Raw genomic sequence first — 22,793 nt, 5'->3', positions numbered from 1 at the left:
ACTTGCTTTTTACCAGAGTAGATGTGTGTTGAAGATGGAAATTGAGATTATTTTTTTCTTTAATGCCATAAAACTTAGGTTTGAAGAGTCTATTTAAAATGAGTGGTTCTGCTACTTAACAACTTAAAAATCTGTGTTACTTATGCATATTGTTAACAGCTTTGAAAATGCAGTGGATGATTTGATAGGTTAACAGCACAAGCTGTAGCTCCTATGAGTTTACTATTCCCTCATGTTTCTGTGCCTGGATGTTTGACCCAGCGTGGGTTTCTCTAGCCATTCTCACGCCTTCCCACAGCTGAGTGGGAATGGGCAGCTTTGGTTCATCTGCGGTATGAAAGCAGGGGTTCTGCTTCAAGATGCATAGGAAAATTTTGAAAGTAGAACTTTGGCATGCCTGTAAATCCTTGCTGCCATTGATCCGAAACCCTTGCGAACCCGCAGGATTTGACTTCTGCCTTTCTGTTGCTGAAGCGGTGGTCATTGCAAGTATTCCTATTCTTGTGGTTTTTTTTTTCTTCTGCTTCTAGAAAAGCTGTGACCTACTTACTCTTCTAAATTATTTTGTTATGTAAGAGTCATACAATCAAATTATGTAACGCTGATAGCGAAGGCTTTTTCCTGCTCTGTACTTCGTGTAGGCCTCGAACAGCAGGGCCAAGCAGATGGGGGGGAAATAATGGTCACTCCAGAGATCTGGGACACTGTGCACTCTCTTCTATGCTTATTAAATTGGATGATACCAAGTTGTATAATTTCTATACTATTGGAAAGTAAATGCCTGCACAGCTTTTAATGTCTTTCATATAGTGTTCCTCTGTAAGCTCATGAGCAATTTATGTGCAGCATGTGTAAGAGATCCTGCTTCTGTCTCCAGGAAGGTTCACAGGTAGTCCCCAGCAGTGCTGGTAAAAGAAAAATCTACATGTCTCATAGGTTTTCTTGTGTTCCAGTAGTACCGTGAACAGGAAGCCATTCGCCTTTGCCTAAAGCATTTTCGTCAGCACAACTACACTGAAGCTTTTGAGTCGCTGCAGAAGAAAACCAAGATTGCTCTGGAGCACCCTATGTTGACAGACCTGCATGACAAACTGGTGTTGAAGGGAGACTTCGATGCTTGTGAAGAACTGATAGAAAAAGCTGTCAATGGTAAGAGAATCAGAGGGATCTGCTATGTTAATTAAAAAAAAAAGTATTGAAATCTTACTGCTTTTAATGTAGTTGTACTTAGTGGTGGAATTGGCTAGTCCATGTACTATTTCATATCTGGTGTGGTGTACTGTAGGCTTTTGGACTTGTGAGTGTGTGTATGATGAAGTCTAAAAGTTCAGTCATGAAATCTCTTGTTGCTGCTGCTTTTGGAGTCTCCCCTGGAGATGGCAATGTGGTGCACTTGAGCGGGTAAAGAAAAGTTCTTCATGTAAGTGGCTGGCAAGCTGAAGGTGGGCTTAACTATCAGAAAAGTCACTGGAGTGGTGAGCAGGGAAGTATAAAACCTGAGTTCTCAGTAGTGATCTGCATCATGGTTTCTGGTTAGAGCTTACCGCCTAGTAGGTGTTTCAGCAGTTTTTATCTGTATTTGAATGAGAATGCTGTCTTTGCTTGTGGGGAAAATAGACCTTGGAGAATGGTGTAGAAGTCACAGTGACTGGAGGCAGAGCCTGTTTTCCCTTGCAGAGCCAGGCATTGGCAGCTGGTTTCATTGTAACTACTATTAATTCTCTACTTGGAAGCTTTCAACTTAGAAGCTCTCCACCCCTAAAATGGGGGAGATGCACCTTCTTTTGTTAGAATGGGATACAAAAAGAGTCAGAATATTGCACTTAAGTGTCTCCCAAGACCTGTGCAGTGATTTTGGGTCACAGTCTGATAAACAGAGGTGGTCTTGGCTGTGAGTGTAGTGCTTCGCTCTTTATGGGAAACTTGTACTGGCGTAAGAAGAGAACCTTGTGTCTGATGCCAGTAGTTAGGGGCTTAGTGGACCCATTTCATGGATGTGTGGCGCCAGAGATGTTTTTTTCCTAATTCTGTGCTAATCAGTCATTTTGTGATACTTTTTGGGTAGATGCCAGTGTACCTGCTTGACTCCTTCAGTGTGATTTGTACCACTAAAGTTGGAACTGGTTCTCAGGATATGATAGAAATGATAGCTTTCAAATCAAGGTTTGTCTTCCATGAAAACCCACAATCTTTTTGTGAATAAGCTGTTCAACTAAGCAGAGCATTAGGGAGCTTATTGCAACATGTCATGAAAAACTGCAGTAAATGGCTTTCTACGGGTTTTGGCTCAAGGTTTCTCGACTATATAGATAGAACAGCTGAGCTCTGCCCTGCGTTGAGCTTCCTGAGCAGCTACAAGCATTGAGGTGGAATTGCCAGTGTTCATCCTCGCCCTCCTGAGTGTTGCCTGCCCTCCTGAGACAATGTAGTGTTGTTGGCTGGGATGGGAGCATGAACAGCTTCCTGCAATGCAGGGGCATTTTGCAACTGGCAGCTTCCTCCTGAATCTTAAGGGCGAGGGCGGGTTGCAGGATGAAAAAGCAGCAGGGAGCTGTGGCTGGCTGTTATTGTCTTTGCAGTGTTTCTCAAAGACATGAGTGTCTGGGGGGAGCTGATGAGCCCACCAATGTGAGGCAGGATCTGCTGAGAGCCAGAGGAGTACTATGTGCTGATGGTGATGATTTTATCAATGCGTTGGTCTCCTGCCTTGGCTGTGGCTTAATCTTGTCAGTGCCTAGAGGCCGTCCTCTTTCCACTTCATTGCAGGCTGTAGTAGAAGCTATTTCTTGAATGGAATTTTTCTAGAAGTCTAGAATGTGCTGAAAAAGTTCCCTCAGAAATGGACTTTTTTTTTTTCCTTGGGCACTAATGAAGTGAGTGTTTGTGGCCTCATTTTTTGAGCTGTTACATATTAATTTCTTCTACTACTTAATACTGAACGTACTGCTTTTATTCTATCCAGCAGTTTTTGCCTAGGACTTGAGCTGAGGTGGTGTTTCTGTTTCCCCTGGTATGTTGAGAGTGGGGTTGATGTCTGCAGTGCTCAGCTTTTCCAGGTGTGAAAGTACTGGCAAAGGACTTGCCTGCTAGAAGACTGTAGGTCTTGTATTGTACCATCTGACAAACAGGCACTTGCTGCTTGTTAGATTTGATGTGAAAAATCCTGCTTCCCTGGTTCTTGTAATCATGTCCCTTTTTGGAGGCAGAGGAACTTGGTGTCACTTAAGCAAACTAGGGAAATGTGTTGTAGCTTGTTTTATTAGTCCTTTTCTGTTCCAGCAAGTACAGAAGCAAGCATTTCTAGTAACAGGTAGTGGATAACTTAGCAGGAGAGTCTTCAAGTAGCATCATTAAGTTTTGTCACTGCTTCTGAGGGACAGAATAATATGCATGAGGATGTTTATATTGCTTCCTTTTAATCTGGCACCTGGCTAGCTGAAGTTAAATGTCAGTGTATGCATCTCCCATTGCTCTGTTGCTCATCCTTAATGATTTTGCTTGTCTTTGAATATATTAACCTTCCTTCCCCCATCCTTCTGTAATTCTTTATGCTGTCTTCAGCTTTTGTACCCATTTAAAGCTCTGTCACCTCCCAGCACCCTTCGGAGAGAAGTGCTATCTGTCCCGAGACACTGAGGCTGTATCTCATATTTGCTTTAAGCTGACACAACTGCGGGTTTTTACTAACTGGGTCAATCCTGCCCTTACTCAGGACAGTGTGTCCCCTGGCCCCTCGTTTGCTGGCACTAGTGCTCGTACTGCCACATGGCAAACCAGGTCAGGGAGCTGATCGGGCTACGATGGGGGAGAGGATAGCCTCAGAAAACCTGAAACTGCAGCTGGAATAGTTTGTCTGGAGTTGTACAAGATGATAGTCAAGTCAGGGTGTTGAATGTAGCTGGTATTTAACAGCTGGGTCCTTCTTCTTGTAGGATGGGAATACGTGTTTTCAGCCTTCAACATGTCCTATAGTATTGCTACCGTCTGCTCCCTGTGGTCCTCCACAGTTACCTGTCTTTACTCAGTTCTGTATCTCTCTCAAAATCCTCTTTTTTTAAGAGGCTTGTTAGCACCCAGCATTTTACCATTTTATTTTCTTAGCAGCTTTGTTGTGAAGTCTCTATAGCTTGCTGCTTAGTCTCTAAGGTGTGGGTGTTCTTACGACTGAACTCCTCTCTGATGTGTTGTTTTTCCAAATAAAAGCAGATTAACTTTAGTCCTGTGTATGGTCCATGTAGTGTACTTGAAGTGTAGAGTTAATTGAGATATACAGATCCTTAAATTATCCCTGAAATTGTTCAAAGAGCAAACTGTTCTGTAACAGACTGGACATGAATATGTGAACTTCTGACCTCTTGCTGATCTGAGAGTTCATTGCCTTAAAGGAACAAACAAGTGCAATGAGGTTGACAGAGATACTGCATACTCGGTTCAGCCTAAAATGTCTTCTGTAGAGGCTAATATTTGCAGTGGTAGGTATTTAAAAAGTGAAATGCAATGCATCTCTCGCAGGTTATTTCCATAGGCTTAGTCATGTAGAAAAAGAGTAGGTGGTCAAGAATTAGTGCTAGCAGAGCTAACTCTTGTTCTTTTGCATTGCTAATGATGAACGCTGTCTTCCACCTCACATCACCAGATGATTTCTTTTGAGAGCTCAGTGGCAGGCAGCCACACTTTTCCCGCAGATTCTTTTGACTTGTGCATTACACTTAGAAAATGGGCAAATGGAAACTCTGGCAGCTGCCTGACTTCCTCTCAAAAATAAAAGGTTCCCTAAATCTCAGCTGGTTCACAGACTTGGTTCAAATGCTTCACATTTGGATTCATTCCTATAGCTTTCAGATGGCCTATATTATTGAAGAAAAAATCTGCTTAATATTCCTACAGAGAGTATGTGGAGTGCAGATTATTTAGTTGAACTGTTTGCAGCTACTGTAGACATAGAAAGCTCCTTGAAATGGATTGAAGATCTGCTAGTTTCATTTTAGTGTTCTGGGGACCAAGGTGTTCCTTCTGGGCAGTTCTTGTGTCAGTATGTGATACGTTTTTATCTGTTGACAAGTTGGCCCTGGATGACAAACAAGAAGTTGTGATGCACAGCCTGCAGGCTCAAATGTCTCCCAAAGCTTGGGATGCACAGGAGCAGTTGCAGTCTCCTGGAATCTCTAGACAGACATGTATACCTTAATTTTACCATCAAATGTGTTTGGATTCGGTTCTGAGAAAGTATGGACGCTGGCTTGCTGCTCTGTAGTACTGGGATATATGGAGGGGAGAGGCTTGCTAGGGATCCAAAGCCTATGGGTAAGTTGGTGGTAGGGTTTGTGTAGAAGCAGCATATATTCTAGGGATTTGAAGGTAAACCTTGTTTTGTATTTGTTAAGAAGAAAGTACAAGAGAATATTACAGCTTTGAGGCTGGAAAAAATTGTGTGTTTCCTTGTTGCTCCCATGTCTTGAGGAAATTGTGGAGTAATGGCTGGATTTTTATCTGGTGTCATCTTTGTTTTCTGCTTCAGCTTTTCTTTAGAAGGATTTTTGTGACTATAAAACCCTCAGTCTGTTTAGGTGTTTTGGGTATTTTTCTTTGGTTCAAGAAAAATCTTAAAAAACCAAACCCCAACACCCAGAAATTATGGGTTAAATGCCACTCTGAAGTTTTTTCAGCCATTGGTAGTGAAGTGAATAGATTTTCGTAATCCTATCTAAAGATGTGTGTTGTCTAAAAAGAAACTTAATACAACTTTTACTTGTTCCTGATTGGCTTCAGCAAGTTAAATATTTTTGTCCGCAATGTTTGTCTTAGTCCTTTCTAGGTAACCTGTAATTGGCCGACAAAATAAAGGCTTCGTTTATCAGGGAGGTTGAATTTACTAAGCTTTAACCACTGTGAACTTCATGTTGTTACATCCAAAATGCGTCACAACTTGCTTCGAAGGGCTTGAAAATAGTACAAAATAAAAGTACTGGTTTTGGCTGTAATTTTAGAGCGTAAACATGGACATCGAAATGAGAGGCCTCCGGAGTGAAAGAAAAGACTTGCTTTAAAAACTTGCACATAAGACTTTTTTTTTTCCTACAGGATCCTTGAAATTTAGTTTAAACTACTGATTCATTTGAAACAGCTGACAAACCTGAGCAGGCCTAGATCTGATCTCCAGTGCCTTGCAGAAGCTTTGGAGACCTTTTGGTCAGCAGTGCTATCCTGGCATGAAAAATAAGGAGTGTGCTAGAACAGGTCTGGCATTGGATACAGAATCCACCTAGAAATCCTCCTTTTTTCCCCTGGTGGTGTCAGACAGGTGGTGATTCAGCTTCCAAAACAAGCTGCTGCTGGTTTGCAGTGCAAGTAGAATGAATGTGGAACTGCTTCCAGCAGAAAGAAACATTTCTGGGAAGCAAGTTGGAGTATTTCCAAACCAATGTCCCATGGAAGACAAGAAGCATTATTAAAAGAGGCTGAAGGCACAGTAGGGGAGAAGTGTCATATCTTGACAAGTGCAGCCTGTGGGTGTTGAGCATGGGAGAGAGGTTAAATCACCCTTTCAGATCGTATGTGGTGTAATTCATCCTGTTGAGCTATTTATGTCCAATTATCTATTGGCTGCCATAGGGATAAATACAATTTTGCATTCTGTCTTGAAGACCGAACGCTCTAATGATAACCAAAAGGCTGGATTTCTGTCTAGGTTTGTGGCTAGAAAAATCTGCCTGAGTCAGTATGGGATTTCTTACAGCGCATGCATTTGTTCTGTTGGAAGTTGGCTTTTCTGAATCAGAATTCATGAAATCTCACGCTTAAAGCCTCTCATGTCTTGTCCCAACATCATAAATGCTGAAGAAGTGGGAGTTAGGAACCCTACTCATATAACCAAAATAAACCACTTTTCTACATTCGTTGAGCAAACTTTTGGCTTTCCTCAATTACCTAGTGCTAGGAGAGAGCTGATGTTTTTGGCTTGAAGACAGGTGAAAGTAAAATCTGCCCTGCTTTCACAGAGTATTTGATTTGAAAAACTTGCAGAGTTGAATTTATGGAAGTTGAAAGCAGTTTTGTATTTTAAGACCAAATTCAACACCTTTCAGGAGCTCTTGAGTGTCCTTATTTTCCTATTAGATGGTCTCTAGAGTATTCATCTTCTCCCAGGAAGTATTTGCTGGCTTCAGTTTTTAATTAAAATCTGGATTTCAGTCACGACAAACTACAGGATGCCAGGAAACATTTTAAAGTATTATCTGAACTTTGTGTCATGCTTAACAAAGATTTTACCTTTTTGTAAATAAATAGGGATGTGTGCAATAAGGCTTATTCTTTTTTGTTTGTATGCCTACCAAGGGATTTTCTATAAATAAATGGAGGCATTCCTAATCTGTTAAATTCTTACCTCAAAGCCGCAATTACTGGGATTGGAAGAACTAAAAAGTATTAGATGCAACTTAGTAATTTCATTTTTCCTTTCTCTGCTGGGGAATGTAAAACTGATTCCTGAGCAATTTTGCTGAGTACCGTTCTACCAAAGAGCATAGCTGTTGAGTATTACGTGATTTAGGACTCCCGAATGCATCCTACATCTGAGTGGTGTATGTGCAATGTATTGTTTCAATACAAAACTGTCTAAATCTATCATTTGAGTCCTCAATCTGCCTGTGGTAGTTATCACTGTACTAGTGATGTAAACTGGGTGTCAGAACTCCCATTTTTTTATTTCAGGTAATGCATAAATGTGGAAGAAATGCTTGTCATGAAGAGCTTGTATCTTGAGATGGTGGGGTAATGGGTGGCCAATGGGTGGTGGGGGTAAGAGGTTGGCCGTTGGTGGTCTAATAGTTCGTTGTGCCTGCAGAAGGTAAGGGACATTTTTAGAGGGGACATTTGAAGAACAATAGCAACAAGTTCCCCAAATGCTTGCCAAGCCCTTCCCAGACTGAAGAGTGGTCCCAGAGAGCATGCGTGTTCTGAATCTCCTTTTCAAAAAATTAACATTTATGTGATAGACTGATACCGTGTAACCAGAATTAGGAACTGACCTCTGGACGCTGAAGAGATGAAATGTGGTAGATGTACAGAGGGAGAAAGATAGGCATAAGGGGAGCTTGAGTAGAGTGCTGGAGTTAATGCTTCTTACAGAAATGATGCAGTTGGCATATCTGGCCAGTGACCTAACGCGTCTTCTGTTTCTCTTCTTTCTTAACTCTCTGAAAAGAATGTAAACTATTAGTTTGTTTTTCATTCAGTGCTTGGTTGTCCCGTATCGTAGCTTTTAAACAATCTGCTTTTTTTCCCTTTTCTTCTTAGATGAAGCTCCAGAGATGCTGCCTGACCTGGTTTTAACTTAAAATGTACTAAAATGGTTGGATTTTACATGCACTCGCAACTTTCCTTTTGCTTAAATAAGGGGGGGGGGGATTCTGTTCTTAATTAAATACACCACACTGGAGATTTATAGACAATTGGTGTGACCTGGCAGGCAAACTGGGTAATTCTTGATTGATCAGGTAATGAGTATTCTTTTTATTTTAGTGTGTACACATTCAGTTCATTAACAAGTTTAACAAACTAACTGACATATATAGAGAATTTACTGAAAATAAAGGCTTTGGAGTAGCATACTGGATTGTGTTAGGCTGAAGTTACCTGCATTAAAAGTGATTTTGCTGTAATGGAAGTATAAACATTTCATCCTGCAAAATTTTTGTTTTGCAGATGGCTTATTCAATCAGTATATCAGTCAACAAGAATACAAACCTCGCTGGGGGCAGATCATCCCCAAAAGCACCAAAGGTAAGGACATTTCTTAAGATATAACTCATGTACTGCTAGCTCTATCTTGTTCCTTTGAGGATATTGAGCAAGAAAATGATGCAAGAAAGCTTGCTCTAGGACAGTTCTAGGGAATGGTTTCATCTATGAAAAATTTGCATTTGTCTGCAAAGTCAGTGAAATGCAGCCTGGTTTGTGGTTGAGTGAAGAACACTACAAGAACACTAGCTGAAACTTCAAGGATAGCTAATCAGTTCAGAAACAAATCTCAGAATATAGGTTAAGCATGAGAGCAGTTACCTGTATGGCTGGTTTTAATGCATGGAGTCAACTTAAATGTACACCAAAGAGTGGCAAATGAATACATTATCTTAACAGGGAGTACTTTAAATTTGAGATGCATCTTTTGGAGTCTTGGTCTGTTGTACAGTAAATCTAAACTGCAGGATCTTTTTCCATTGCTCTCTGCCTTGAGAGGAGACTTGTAGCCTTAAGTACAGAGTACAAAAATCACTGTCATGCAGCAAATGTAGGATTCAGCGTGACAATTGCCAAACGTGTAGCACTGTACCCAAACCTCTTGGGAAGGGTTATCTATGAATACAAGCAGATTTCTTTTCCAGCACCATAAGGGTTATCTTTCTAATGTTGCTTCCCATAGACGACACCTGTCCTGAGCGCTTAAGATATCTAAAGTGGTTGGAAAGCTGCTTTAGTTGGACAGTTGGAATTCCCTTACGTGAGAATTTGTAATTGGTGCAAAGCTAGCTATGCTGTATCTATACCATTGCCTCTTTGCTTTCATCCTATGGGTACATTGTCATTTGTGTATCTGTTTTCACTGCTTAGCCTTCAGGCAGCTCTCGGGTGGGGAGAGATGGAAGGGGAGCAAAAGGTTGTCTGTGTCCTCACTGCTGGAGAGCTGCAAAGATAGCTCAGACCTCAGTTATGTGGACCTGCATGCTTTGGGAATTCTCAAGCTTGAAGCCTCTCAGAGTTGCAGTAGAGTACTGTATTTGCTTTAGCTATCTGTACTAGCAGTCACCAGATAATTCAATGCAAAACTGTACAGTTTTATAATGTGTACAGTTTTATAATGCACAGAAGAATACCACGTGGAGAAACTGTTGTGTTAATGTTTAAAGAATGATGAGTTATTAAGTTGCTCTGCTTCCCTATAGTATTTAGGACATATGTGAGTTTGTATCTTTCTTTGGTTTGAAAAAAAATAATCTTATAATGGAAAACTTTCCCCTCCCTCTTTTTTTAAAGGTGATGGGGAAGACAGCCGACCAGGAATGAGAGGTGGCCATCAGATGGTTATAGATGTTCAGACAGGTGAGCAGTTGTTAAATTTCTTAACTAACTTATTTATCTGAAAAACATCTGATTAAATAATTATGCAAATGAGTTTTTCTTCAGAGACTGTCTTAACTTTAGGTTTTGAGGAAAAAATTGCACTTTCTAATAGTTGATTAAATACTCTGCCATGTCTCTGGAACTATACTCCAACTGTCTTTCCCACCCCCTTCTTCCCTGTTAGTTCTCTGTTACGCCTTAATCATTGTCTTGTCTTAACTAAGAAACCAAGAACAATTGTCTTTAATTTTTTGCCCCTCCTACCCTCTTTGAGCAGGAGCTTAAACAAGAGAAGAGAAATTAGTGATGATAATTTCCCTTATTGGCTACATACTATGCTCTTTGGAATAGTGCTCCAGCAATAGATCTGATGTGTTGAAACATTCCTTGTATTTTGGTTGGAGTGGCTTCTAATTGTGTGCAAGAAACTCCTGTTAAATGTAACTTGTTAGACATTTTTTACAAAAATGTTTTCTATAGCAGTTTAAAGAATGGTTCAGTCTCAGTTTCAAAGAGCCTGCAGAGAAATGAAAGCGGGGGAGGGTATAAGTAACAGTTCCAGTGATTGTTGTTCTCCGTAATTTTCTATCTCTTTGTCTTGCTTTTATTTAATCAGATTTCTGTGGTATGTCATTCCTTACTGAAATAAGGAATGCATCTGCGTGCATCTTTGCTCAGTCAGTGATTTGTATGAGTAAAAGGATTGTTCTTTGGAAAGGAGAAACGAGATCGGGGTGTGAGTAGCATAGAGGACTATAGGGTGGCATTGAGGTAGTTGGCAAAAAATTACCATGTCCTTATCTGTTGTGGTCATATGGATGGGGACTGAAGCATGTGACAGGATAGTACCTTCAAGAGTAATTTGCTAAGTCATAGTGAACAAGCAGAAATGGAGCAGTAGCTGCGGTCTGGCTTTTACTCAGTGTAGTTGCTGCTCTAGAGGAGGCACTAGGAGTTATTTTGCATGTGAAAGCAAACTTTTTTTTTTGTCGAAGAGGTTTGAGTTTCATTAGAATAAGAGCTGCTGGAGGATTGCTGGTGTTTGCCTACAAAAGAAGCTGTGAACGCTCCCTAGTGGCCTCGGCGAATAAGTAGACAGTGACTGTTTCACAAGCATGCCGAAGAAACATGAGGATTGTCAACTTGGAAGTGATAGTCCTCTAGACCTCCTGAAAATAATATATTCATGGTAGTGTGAGTCTTCATTTCTGCTCCTGTTGGTTTTCTTAAGTCCTAGTAAGCTTATTATCTCTGCCTTTGACTTAAGTTTTCACTCTGCTTTAACAAGGCAGTAAAAAGCATTGGTTATCTTTTTTACTTGCACAAAACTGGAGAGCACCTACAGAGGTAGAGTCCCAGCGTGGGGAAAACTGGATCTCCCTCTGTGACGCAAGTCCTTTCTTGCTGCAGCCCTATCCAGAGGTGGCAGGATACCTTCAGAAAGTTTCTGTGGGATATTTGGGAAGTTGCTCTTAGTTTTGCTTCCGGGCCTGCTGAGCCTTGTAAAAGTGTAAGTGTTTTTGAGATTGTCAGTTTTGCCATTTAATTTGGCTCGTGAACAGGCCAGGGGAGGTTCTTGGTGCTGTTTATTCTTAAAACCAGCTGCTGATGGTTGCTTGAGCTTTACTTTTGAATATATGTAGTGTTTAATGAGACTGTGGGAATTTAGCCAGTTATGTAAGGATGCGTTTTACAGACTGGAGCTTTAAAGCTCCCTGGCTAATCTTGAGCAAATCTAGTGTTAATGGAAAAAGGAGCAGCGGCATACTCTTTCCTTCAAAGACATCGTCCCGTCCTTACCCACACGCTTATTGAGTTGTTTTTTTCAGAAGTCTTTGGCAACTGATGAAAAATAAGGTCACTTTGCATTCCTTGTTAGAGGGGTGAAGTCCTTTTAAAACAAATCAATATTTTCTTCAACTTTAATATTTTAGAAATGAAGTGAAACACCAAAATCACACATATAAGGAGGTTCTGAAGTTTCATACCACATAGAATAGGTGTTGGAAGCAAATTTTAATCTGTGATGTCCAGACCTGCTGTAGCTATAACTGAACTATAAATGGTTCTGCTTTTTGATTAACCTCAAGGAAATGTTAACCAGTTATTACTCACTACAAAAATGTAATTTTATTTTTAATAAGTTTTGTGATAGTACTGAGCCTGCTGGGTGCACCTGTGTTAGTGTTAGGATAGAGGATACAGATTGGTAAGCAGTTGAGCTAGACCTCAAGTTACTGATAGTGCGCTGAGTCACTGAGACTCTGTTTATGCTTTAAGTTTCAGGTAGAGTATAGTTTAACTTGGTCTAAACTGCCTTTTAGCATGTTTTATCTTCCAATTAGGGTAGGCTGAAAGTAACTGAAAGAGCAATTCTGGCATCTCTGCTGGCAACTGTAACTTGTGCTGTAGCTCACTTCCATCTGATGTTCATGCTCTTAATACCTGCTGCAGCTATCTCAGATTAAGGGTAGTGTTCTTAGTGCTTTGAAAAACTCTTAAAGAAGTTTGAACTGAAAGTGTAGGCATTTTGGGATACAGAACTGAGAATGCAGCCTGATATCTTCCTATTAAAAAAAAATAAAAAAATTGGGAGTTACTGATCCTCAAAATGTCTTCCATGCTTTTAATCATATTAACACTCAGACTGGAGTGACTCTGGATGGCAGAATTAGGAAGTTGGTTTTGGTATGCATGTGCAGAAACATTTACTAAGAGGCATTCCTGGTTATAGTTGGAAACCACTGTTATGTACTTTAAAGCTGTAGACTGTAAACGAAAACAGAAGGCTTATGTTATTTCTGCTTTTTCCTGCAAGGTCCATGACTTTTGTAGTTCTCCATATGGAGAACTGGAGAGTTTTCTGCACTTCTCTACAAGGAAAGGGAAGTATTTATGTAGTAACAATCCAGGGGCGTAGATTAAAACAAAAGTATCCCCAAAACACCAAATGTGAAAACAAGCCCAAAACTACAGAAGAACATAATGTGTTAAGTGTACTGAATGTCAGTCATGAAAAAACTATACTGCTATTTATGTAGGCCCTGGTGAAATATTCAAGCAATAAAGCGCAGGCTTGTATGTACTGTGTACATACTGTACTGTGTACTTGTACTGTGTTCCCAGATGCATTAAGCCCTGGTGCAGTTTTGGACGAGGATGTGGGCATCTAGCACTGGTACCTTGATTAACGTAACTTTGATTATGCCCTCTCAGGGCTTTCTATAATTCAGATATGGCATGCATTTTGAAATACCAATGCTTATTCTGGAAGAAAGTGGGAATGGATAAGTTGATTGCCAAATTCAAGTTTTAAGAAATAATGTTGGTACTTCAGATGAATGTGTGTACTGTGTCTTGGAGATGTGGTTTATAATTCCATAGCTGAGGTGGAATTGATCTCCTGTGCTCTTACAGGGCAGACACAATTTTGTGTGAACAACAGTGTAGTCCATAAAGCCATACAATTTATTTTGGTAACAGAATTATAGACCATAAAGAAATAATTCTATTTAAAAAAAAAAAAGAATTTTTTGTGGTTATATCCTGTTTGTTTAAACATTCATCTTTCTGAAGTTTTCTGATGAGCCTGTTCTAGAAATAATAGCTAAGCAACCAGGATGATTTTTTTTGGTTTGCATTTCTCTTCTCTTTGGCAAGTGAAACAGTTTTTGAAGAAAAATGTTAGAGAAATGGTCTTTATTGTTGTTACCTCTGTTCACTCACTGGAGTGAAACTACTCTATAATTTTGGTTGTAGATCATTTTGCTTTTCCTTTCGTAGGAGGGAATTCTGTTTACTTCATTCTGTTAGATAAGTGAGAACAAATCTGTAGGCTGGGAACAGTGGGAGATTCAGAGCAGTGGGCCCAGTGGGCCCATGGTATATGTGGGCAACCCAGTGGAAATGATGATGCTAGTTCAAAAGCAGCCTGGAAAGATGAAAAAAATGAAGTGACAGCAGCAGACATGAAGAAGGATGCTGTTTTGCCTGAGGAAAACACTGCTATCCATAAGATATTTAAAGACAGGACTTGTGTACAAGATGAAGAGATCTCTGAAACAAAACACAGATGGCTTCTAAGCTCTGAAACACAAACAGCTGCTGAATCCTGGAGGTTATTCAACTTCATGGTGCTTTCATATTTGAGAGGAAGACTGTATGCCTACCCAGACCAGCTCTGGCCTGAAAAAACTTATATCCAGCCACTATCTACACAGAACTGTGATTCAGAAACTGAGTGGTGTGATACTTCAAGAAAAGTTAAGGTCTGGCTTTATAGTTGTGCTCTAAGTGCTCCTTACAAAGTGGACAATGCTGCTTGCAGATGACTAAATCTATGGTTAATATATAGGAAAGTGATGTCCTTCCATAGAAGGCTTTTGAGATCTCTTACGCCTAGATGTTTTTACTTCTGAGACAAGCCCTTCTTAGTTCTAGGGACATTGATTCTCAAATACGCTCTCAGCAAGTTTGGGGTGGTAGCAAATTGGGAGGGCAGTGGCTGACAAACTAGAGAATAGGGCTGTGAGTCAAAGGGACCCTGATGGGCTGAAGGGGAGACCTGTGTGAGGTTCAGCCGAAACAACGCAGAGCCCCGAACCTGGGATGTAACAGCTGCGTGCAATGGTGTGGGCAGGGGACTGACTGCGTGGAAAGAAGATTTGCAAGCTGGTAGGCAGCTGAATGTGCGTCAGCGTTGTGTCCTTGTGGCGATGAAGGCCAGCCTCCTGCTTGGCCGTGTTAGCAGAAGTACGGCCAGCAGGTTAAGGGGAGGGATGGTACTTGAGGCCACATCTGGAGTACTGTGCCCAGTTTGGGCTCTCTGGTACGATAAGGATGGTGACAATCTGAAAGTGAGCCTGGTGAAGGGCCACCAAGGTGGTTGGGGGCTGGAGCATGTGATGTATGAGGAGATGCATAGGGAGCTGGTTTTGTTCAGCTGGGTTTTTTTTGGCTTGCAGAAGAAAAGACTCATGGGAGGATCTTAGAGTTGTCTTCAACTAGCTGGTGGGAGAGCATGGAGAAGTTAGCACGACTGATTTTGGGAGGGTGCGGAGGGATAGGATCAAAGGCAATGGACACGTTGAGCGAGGGAAAATCTAGTTAGATATTTGGAAAAAGAAAATCGTAATGAAGATGATCAGTCATTGGAGCAGGGGTCCAGACGGTCTGAAATACCTATCTTTGGAGATATTCAAAGTGTAACTGAATACTTCCCTGTGCAACCTGGTCTGTTGCTGAAGTTAGTATTACTGTGAGGGGTGTGGGAGATGACTTGCAGAGGTGTTCTAGGTCCATAATTTTCTCGTATTCTACGGAGAACTGCTCTAGCAGAGACACAGAAATACCATTTGACCAATGTGTTCAGTTACATTCCAATCCTGGTGACATATTTATTCATTGTGCCTATTTATTAGAATGTAAAAACAGGGATGCTCGGGCATACCAAGCATCTTTTATCAGCCTGGCTTTAGCAATTTGCCCTGTAACATTCTGAGCGGATGAGAAAGACCTGCTGTACCAGAATCCCACCAAAGATTTCACTACACAGGGAGGATGCAGTTAAGAGAAGTTAGAAAAGCTGACTTGGAGAACATATGTGAACCTGGACTGAAACTACCCCTGGAGAAGGGTGCTTTGCATACTCTTCTGAAAAATAGAACTTAAGGAGAGGTTGATGGGAAATACGTTAATTGGGGAACGTACATTCTTTAATAATTTGACGAGTGCTTTGGCACCTTCTAGTTTTCCAGAGCGTAAGGGAAGAAGAGAATTCAGATATTACAGAAACATTTTTGACTGAGCAAGCAGTTTAGAAATATTCAGAGAACATACTTAATTCAAAGTGTTGGATTTGTGTTAAAAAATAAATGTAGAGGAGATAAGGTTAAGATGCTGAAGGAGAAATTTGACTTCCTAAATGTAGCTGGTAAAAGCTTTGCGTAAATATAGCTGCTTTCATGTTTTTCTTGTTGCCTTGCAGGTAGGTTTGAAAATTCTTCTGCTCTGTTCCTAAAGCAGAATAGAGGCTTGCTTTAATAAAGCAGCATCAATATTGCCGTGTTACATACTGCTCAGATACAAAGGAAGAATCCTTCTCTCTGCCAGAGCAAGATGCCCTGCTTGCATCTTGAGTTCCCTAGTGCTACTAAGCAGAAGTAGTTATATTGATGTGAGACTGCTGTGCTCCCTTCAAGCTCTCCTGCTCCTGCTGCCTGCAAGTTTGTGGTCTCTTCCCTGTGTCTGCCTCTTGTTTGAGTATTTGCTGATACGTTGTTTATGTGGCAATGCCTGGGAGTGCTGGGCATGCATCCTGGGTCTGTCCTGGTTGGATCTCTGCATGCAAGGTGAAAAAATAACCCTCCCCACAAAATCTGAATTGACAAGTAGAGCAGAAGATGTGATACTGGTTGGGGAACAGGGTGAAGTTTGACTTGTTTGTTTGGGTTTAAAAAAAAAACAAAAAAACAAAAACAAACCAAAGAAACAAACAAAAAAGTAAAAAAAAAAAAACAAAACAAAACCACACCCAAACGACCAAAAATCTAATTTTTTTTATACCATGGGAGAACAATTGCAAACTTTGGAAGAACTATGAAAAATTATTTTCTTGGCATTACCAGCAACAGATGCATTTATGCATTAAGAAAAGTTCCTTTAAAAATACAGAAGCTTCCTATAAAAATATGTATATAGTTCTGTACTAAGTCATAAGACTAAAGTTGATAGTCATTCTGAGGCTAGATAGTGATGGAGCCTTTCCTTCATCTGAGCTACAGTTTTACATCAAGATGGAAAATAAATTTGGCACGCTGTTCATGTGTACTTCTGTTATCACTGTCACTCTTGGACTCCGAAGATGCTCACAGTTTGCACTAGCTGTATGATTGTACTCCTCTTTCAGTGCTTACATGCCATTTAATTCTGTCAGCTCGATTTAGGTAACTTTCAAAATCTGAGTTTTCATCAGAGTCATTCAGGTTTGCTATTAAATTTCATCTGAGACAACAAAGCCTTTACAGGCAGGCATGACGTTTTGGCAAGGCCCCAATAGGATACTTAGCTGGTGCCAAATCTTTTATTTTTCTCGGCTATCAATGAAGCTGTTGTGGTAATGTGGGTTTTGTGAGCTGTGAGAATTTATGCGCACAAAGGGACCTGCTCTTTGCAGGGAACACTGGGAGCCCTGAGTCCAGGAGGAAGGGTAATTAAAGTTAATGAACCAGGGTAACCTTTCCATGGTGATGACCACTATCCTGATGGTAGGTAAGGGTCAGGGACTATTCCCATTTTATAATCGTGCTTCTAACTCTGCTCTCTAATTGGTTTTGGATTAAAAAGTGGCCATTACCTCTATAATAGAACTGGTTTGTGGATTTTAAAGGAGTTTTTCAAAGCTGTGCAAGTCTTCAGTGGCTTGTTCTTCTTTGACTTGGCTTTGTGTTGTGTTTTTAATGCAGTCTAAAAATGAAGTATTTTTAGCATTTGAGACCAGATAGTGATGTTTCTATAATGGTTAGTTATCTCTTCATATCAGAACAGGGACTTCTTCCTTAAATGCTTCCCATGTTCAGAGGCTTCATCTAGTTTTATCAGTGAGTCTGAGAAGGCTTCGAACTTGCTGTGCACGGAGCGGTTGTGGGTTTAAGGTGGCAGGCTCTGAAGATAGGCCGAAACACTGACTTAAATCTGTAGCTCTTCTACTTATTTGCTTTTGTGACATCAGGTAAGTTACTTTGTGCAAGGTATTCCCCTTGAAGAGGATTTCATAGTTGGAAGTAAATGTTTCTTTCTCAGAAATGGACTAAACAGAAGAGCTTTGCTGCTGCTATCTCAGAAGTCTTTCTGATATATTGATCTTGCACCAAACAGGGTACAAGCTGAGACCTCATTGGTAGATTAAAATGCACAGTGTCCAAAATGTTAAGTGTTGTTCATTTGTCTGTCTTGATTTTTAATCAGAAGGCTGTGGATTTGATTGCCTCTTATGTAAATGTAGAAATAGAAAATGACTCCTTGAGAATTGGCTGTCTATCAATCCTAAAAACTTCCATTACTAAACCAAATCACACCACAGTTCTTGGTCTTGGTGACTGGTTCCATTTAAAGAGGAGCAGTGCTTTAAGTAAGAATCGGTTTCAATTTCTCTTCGGATTGTTTGTCACAGGTGGTTCGTAGGTATTAGCCTGTTTAAAGGCATTCTCTTTTTAACATAAAATTAACATGTTATTCCTTTTTTTAATAGAAACTGTTTATTTGTTTGGCGGCTGGGATGGAACTCAGGATCTGGCTGACTTCTGGGCATACAGTGTGAAGGAAAACCAGTGGACCTGCATATCCAGGGATACTGAGAAAGAGGCAAGTTCTGCAAACATCCATGTTGTTAGTAATACAGGAATTGTTGCATACAAAAATGCTGTGCTTCTGAAGTGTTTGTACTGATGTGTAGTGTGCAGTGAGAGCCACAAAATTCGAACCTTCAATTTCTGAAGACTTTTGAAATGCTTACGTTGGGAAAACGTGAGATGGACGTGATCTGAAGTGTTAAGATTACTGTAGGGGAAAGGTTTATTTCTCAAGAGCAGACTGATTGGCCAAAAATCAGTTCAGTGAGTAAAACACGAGTGAAATAATTTGATAGGACTGAACAACTAGACTTGCTAACAAGCATTTTAAGCCTGATGCTGGTATTGAGCTTCAGAAACAAATTGTTTATTTCTTTAGTTTCTGTCAAAAATGAGTAGAAATGGACAACTAACAGACAGAAATCTAGAGGAGAGGGGTAACTGCCAGAGGCCACACAATCCCGAGAGCTTTTGTGGTATTCATTTGAGCCGTTTTCCTTGGCTTGTTTTGCTCACTATTTGACGTATGAAACCTTTTGAAATGAATGTAGCTTGGGTTATAGGACGTAACAAAAAAAAGTCCAAGACCTTTGGCTTGTGTAATTCATTCTACTGTATACTGTGTAAGGTTAAAGTTCCATGTGGTTATTGTGTTTTGCATTTGTTACTTGTTTGTTAGAGCATAACTTAAGGAAATTCATGCAGCCTTTTCTTAAAGGTATAAAAGTTTGAGATTCCACCACTTTTTTTACAAATTTAGGTGTTGGTTTCCTCAGCTGTTTGAAAAAAGTATAAAAATGTCTTATTTCCCATTTGTATTTTTCCAGTTTCTTGTCATAGCCAGTTTTGTGAGCTTCCATACCAGATTAAATAACACTTTAATATTGCCTTTTATTCCTGGCAAAGGTGTTTAGAGGTTGTAATCAAGTAGGACAAATAGCCTGAGCTGAAAAAAATCTCACAGTAAGCCACTTCCCGTAGCCTTCAAATCTTTGTGTGTGTCATGCACTTACTGTTTCTAACATCCTTTACAAAATGGGCAATAACAAAACTGAACATGATTTTCTGGTTTCTATCATAATAGAGATGTATAAAAATAAAATTGTCCTTACATTTTGTATCTTTATAAGTTGTTTATTCTTACCGTAAGTTGTGTTTTATTTACTGTTAGTCCTTTCATCACTGTTCATGGCTACTCATTTGTTTACTGATACGATGCTGAAGCTGGATAGTCTTTCAGTGTCCAGTCCTGTAGGCTGGGCTTGTGTTGCTTCTGTTTGTCTTGAACCATGTGTTTTACTATTTTTTTCGCTGTCTACCAATAGGTAACCTCCTTAAGATAAGGAGGGTTGTGTGTGACATAACACCAAGGGGAAATTGGGACTCATCTCTCTTACTGACTGTATGGTAAACAGCTAGACCTTCCTTTCCTTTGCCTCCCTTTATAAGGAGGTTGGGAAAGTGAAGAGCAGTGATAGAAAAGAAGGCACAACAATTTTAATTGTCTCTTCTTTCACTTTTCTTCTGGCTTTGTAGCTGCTTAGTGTGTACATATGTCTAGCTCTGGATGCAGTGAAATAGGGCCTTCCTGTCAAAAAGGGGTTACCGTGTTTTCTTCCCACACAAACGAGTGTGCGTAGTTCTGGTGTTTAAGGGATTAATTTCCTTTCTTGCTGGGATCCTGCCGCATCCAGTTGAGCTTCTGTAAAGCTTGGGAGGCCTGGCTGGGATGCAAGGCGTCAGTGGTGCCAGAAGCAGCGTATGTTTTCTCTTCAAGTTCCTTGTGCCTGACTCTAACCGGGTAACGCTGGGATGGGAGAAAGAAAGGATGTGCAAAGGAGGGCTGCAGAGGAGACACAGTAGAAGAGTTGTGAGTTGATACAATAAAGTGGCTATAAAGGGGTTTTGGAGGTAAAAAAATACAGGGTGCAATGGAAGGTCAGGAAATTCAAAGGGAAGTTGAGAAGGGTCTTGGGCTGAGAGGATGCAAGATAGGGGAATTTAAAAAAAATTGAGAATGAGATGAATGTATGGGGAATTTTGAAGAAGAGATGTACTTAATAGAGAAAAGTGCGAAGAAATGTGTGTGGCTTTAGAAATGGAGTTCTAGAAGGACTGCGTGGATATAGGCTGCAGAGGAGTTGAGAAGAAGGCCTGCCGAGGCATAGTTCAGGGTTTTGGTGACTTACGGAGGTACAGTGAACTGGCGGCTTCTGTACTTGCAAACCAGCAGTGGTTTGGGTTTTTTTGTTTGTTTGTTTTTATATTTTTTTTTTCTAAAGCAATCTGGATAAAACCTGATTTAGAAATGAAAAGGTCAGTCCCAAATGTTGAGAAGTAAATTAAAAAACAAAGATTCCAGATGTTTCTCTAATAGGGACATCAACTGTTCACAAACAATTTGCTAAAAGGAAATGTCTGTTGACATGGAATTTTAAAAAATATTCAGAGTAGATTCCAGTAGGACTTAGTCTTGCTTTTGTGTTGTTTTGTCCTGGTTCTGCTTCTAGCTCTTTTGTTTTAATTAATTGGTGACAGTGGTTAAATTAGCCACTCAATAATTAAGTTTGAATAAGAAAAGAATATGATAAAAGTTGCATCTTACCCAGTGTTATTGTAGGGGTAACACACAGTAACGCTTTTGGGATAAAGGTACTGGTAGCTTCTGTTGCAATGCAGCGTGACCTTTTCAGTAAACTCTGCTGCTGCTGTTTTTCAAAATTTGCCAGTGAGCTAGAAAAATGGCTTTTTGTCACCTGAAGTTGCATTTGTGATTTTTAACAGTTAGACTACCAAAGCTAATTTCCCATTGCCCTTTTTACGTCAGGAAAAAATGCTCACAGCACTGCTGGAGTAGCTGATCACTTACAGTCTTAAAAAGGGGGGTCTACAGGACCTGCTTGCAGTGTTGGGCTGAATTTCCAGCGTACGTACCACAGCTGCTGATAGACAATCAGACCTGAATTAGAACTTCCTTACCATCCCTTCAGTGTATGGATCTGGCAAGGCTCCTGCAGTCCTTGTCAAATCATCCTCCTCCAAGCCTGCATCCTTCCAAGGAGACGCACCATGGAGCAGCTCATGACCTCTCAACTGTACCCACAGCTTCGGTCCTTGTGTCTCCCCTTGGAGTGCTCAAACATGCAACAGCCCTACAAATCAGTTGGCATGAGGCATAGCCAAAACATGTTTAGTCTAAAAGCCTTAAGGATTTTTACCCTGAACAAAGTGGAATGTTCTGACAAATGCCATTGTCTCCAGGGGTTTATTAGTGGTTGTAGATCGGTAGACTTCTCCAGTGTTTGGGAATAAATAGTTTTGAAAAAACAAACCTTGTCATTCCTTGGGCATTTTGATCGTAGGCCAGCGTCAATTAATAGAGAAACTTAATGTGTGTGTTTTGATGTCTAATATTTCTGGTTTCCAAGCAGCAACTTTCTCTTTTGAAGGCCAATTTAGTGAAATTCAGTACAGGAGGACAGTTTAAGTGAACTGTAGGAAAGACTTCGCTTGATATAAATTGATAGTTATGTGGATTTTTAAATAGGGTCAAAATGCTGAGGGATGTTGATACCTCTGGAGATTTGATAAAGGAGAATAAAGAATCGTGATAGTTGGCATATTTGGTATGTCACTAGTATTCTTGTGCCTTGTTTCAGTATTTCCTAGAGACATGAGAAGAGTTACAGGATCTCCTTCAAACAGTGTGTTACTACACAACTTGGTAGCTTCTGTGGTGCATATTTGTAAATATGGTATGTTGACTCATCCTCATTCTGACTTTTTTTTAGAGGAAAATCCTGCTCACATATCAGCTCTGTGAAGGTGGTGGAAATTGTATAAACGGGTTAGGTTTAGTTGACACTGTGTTTCTCAAAAACTTTTTAAAGTGTTTCTTGCCAAAGGTACAAGTGAAGGTCTTTGTCATGGGTTAACTGGTTGAGAGGATAAATTGTTTTTCACAATGAAGGAAAGCATAGGTCAACAAGTGCCTACTGTTCAGTAGGTTCAAAACGATATAGAAAATCGGTGTATTGTTAGGTGACAGTTTGCTGCTAACACCAAGTGCTTTTCCTGGATACTGAAAGTGAAAGCTGACAAGTGTAGAAAGATCTCATAATAGTGAGAGCCAGGGTGAATTTCATCTGCTACTGTATTTTGAGTTAAATTTTCTATGGTGTCTGCATGCTTTTCTTTACGTTTGTTGACATGGATGAATTTATCCAAAGCTTCCAACATCGTATTACCCCACAAGCATTTTATGTATTTGTAAGCGTTTGTGACACCTATGACTAATGTTTGGGTTTGTTTTTTTGGTTTTGGTTT

At 40.2% G+C, this 22,793-nt stretch overlaps 1 protein-coding gene across 3 annotated transcripts in view; it reads left to right on the top strand.

The window, feature by feature from the left end:
- The window catches only part of MKLN1 (muskelin 1), a 106,724-nt gene that overhangs the window by 32,942 nt on the left and 50,989 nt on the right, over positions 1–22,793 (top strand). For 2 of the 3 annotated variants that reach the window (XM_069801539.1, XM_069801540.1), the window contains 4 exons: positions 957–1,149; positions 8,704–8,781; positions 10,033–10,098; positions 18,368–18,480. In XM_069801539.1, coding sequence (XP_069657640.1) covers positions 957–1,149; positions 8,704–8,781; positions 10,033–10,098; positions 18,368–18,480 — 450 coding nt within the window. Of the gene's footprint in view, positions 1–953; positions 1,150–8,703; positions 8,782–10,032; positions 10,099–18,367; positions 18,481–22,793 lie in introns of all 3 variants that reach the window. The other variant, XM_069801541.1, reaches the window with a different exon arrangement.

The sequence above is a fragment of the Haliaeetus albicilla genome, chromosome 14 (assembly GCF_947461875.1).
Source record: "Haliaeetus albicilla chromosome 14, bHalAlb1.1, whole genome shotgun sequence".
Lineage (NCBI taxonomy): Eukaryota > Metazoa > Chordata > Aves > Accipitriformes > Accipitridae > Haliaeetus > Haliaeetus albicilla.
This window is presented reverse-complemented; position numbering and strand designations above follow the sequence as displayed.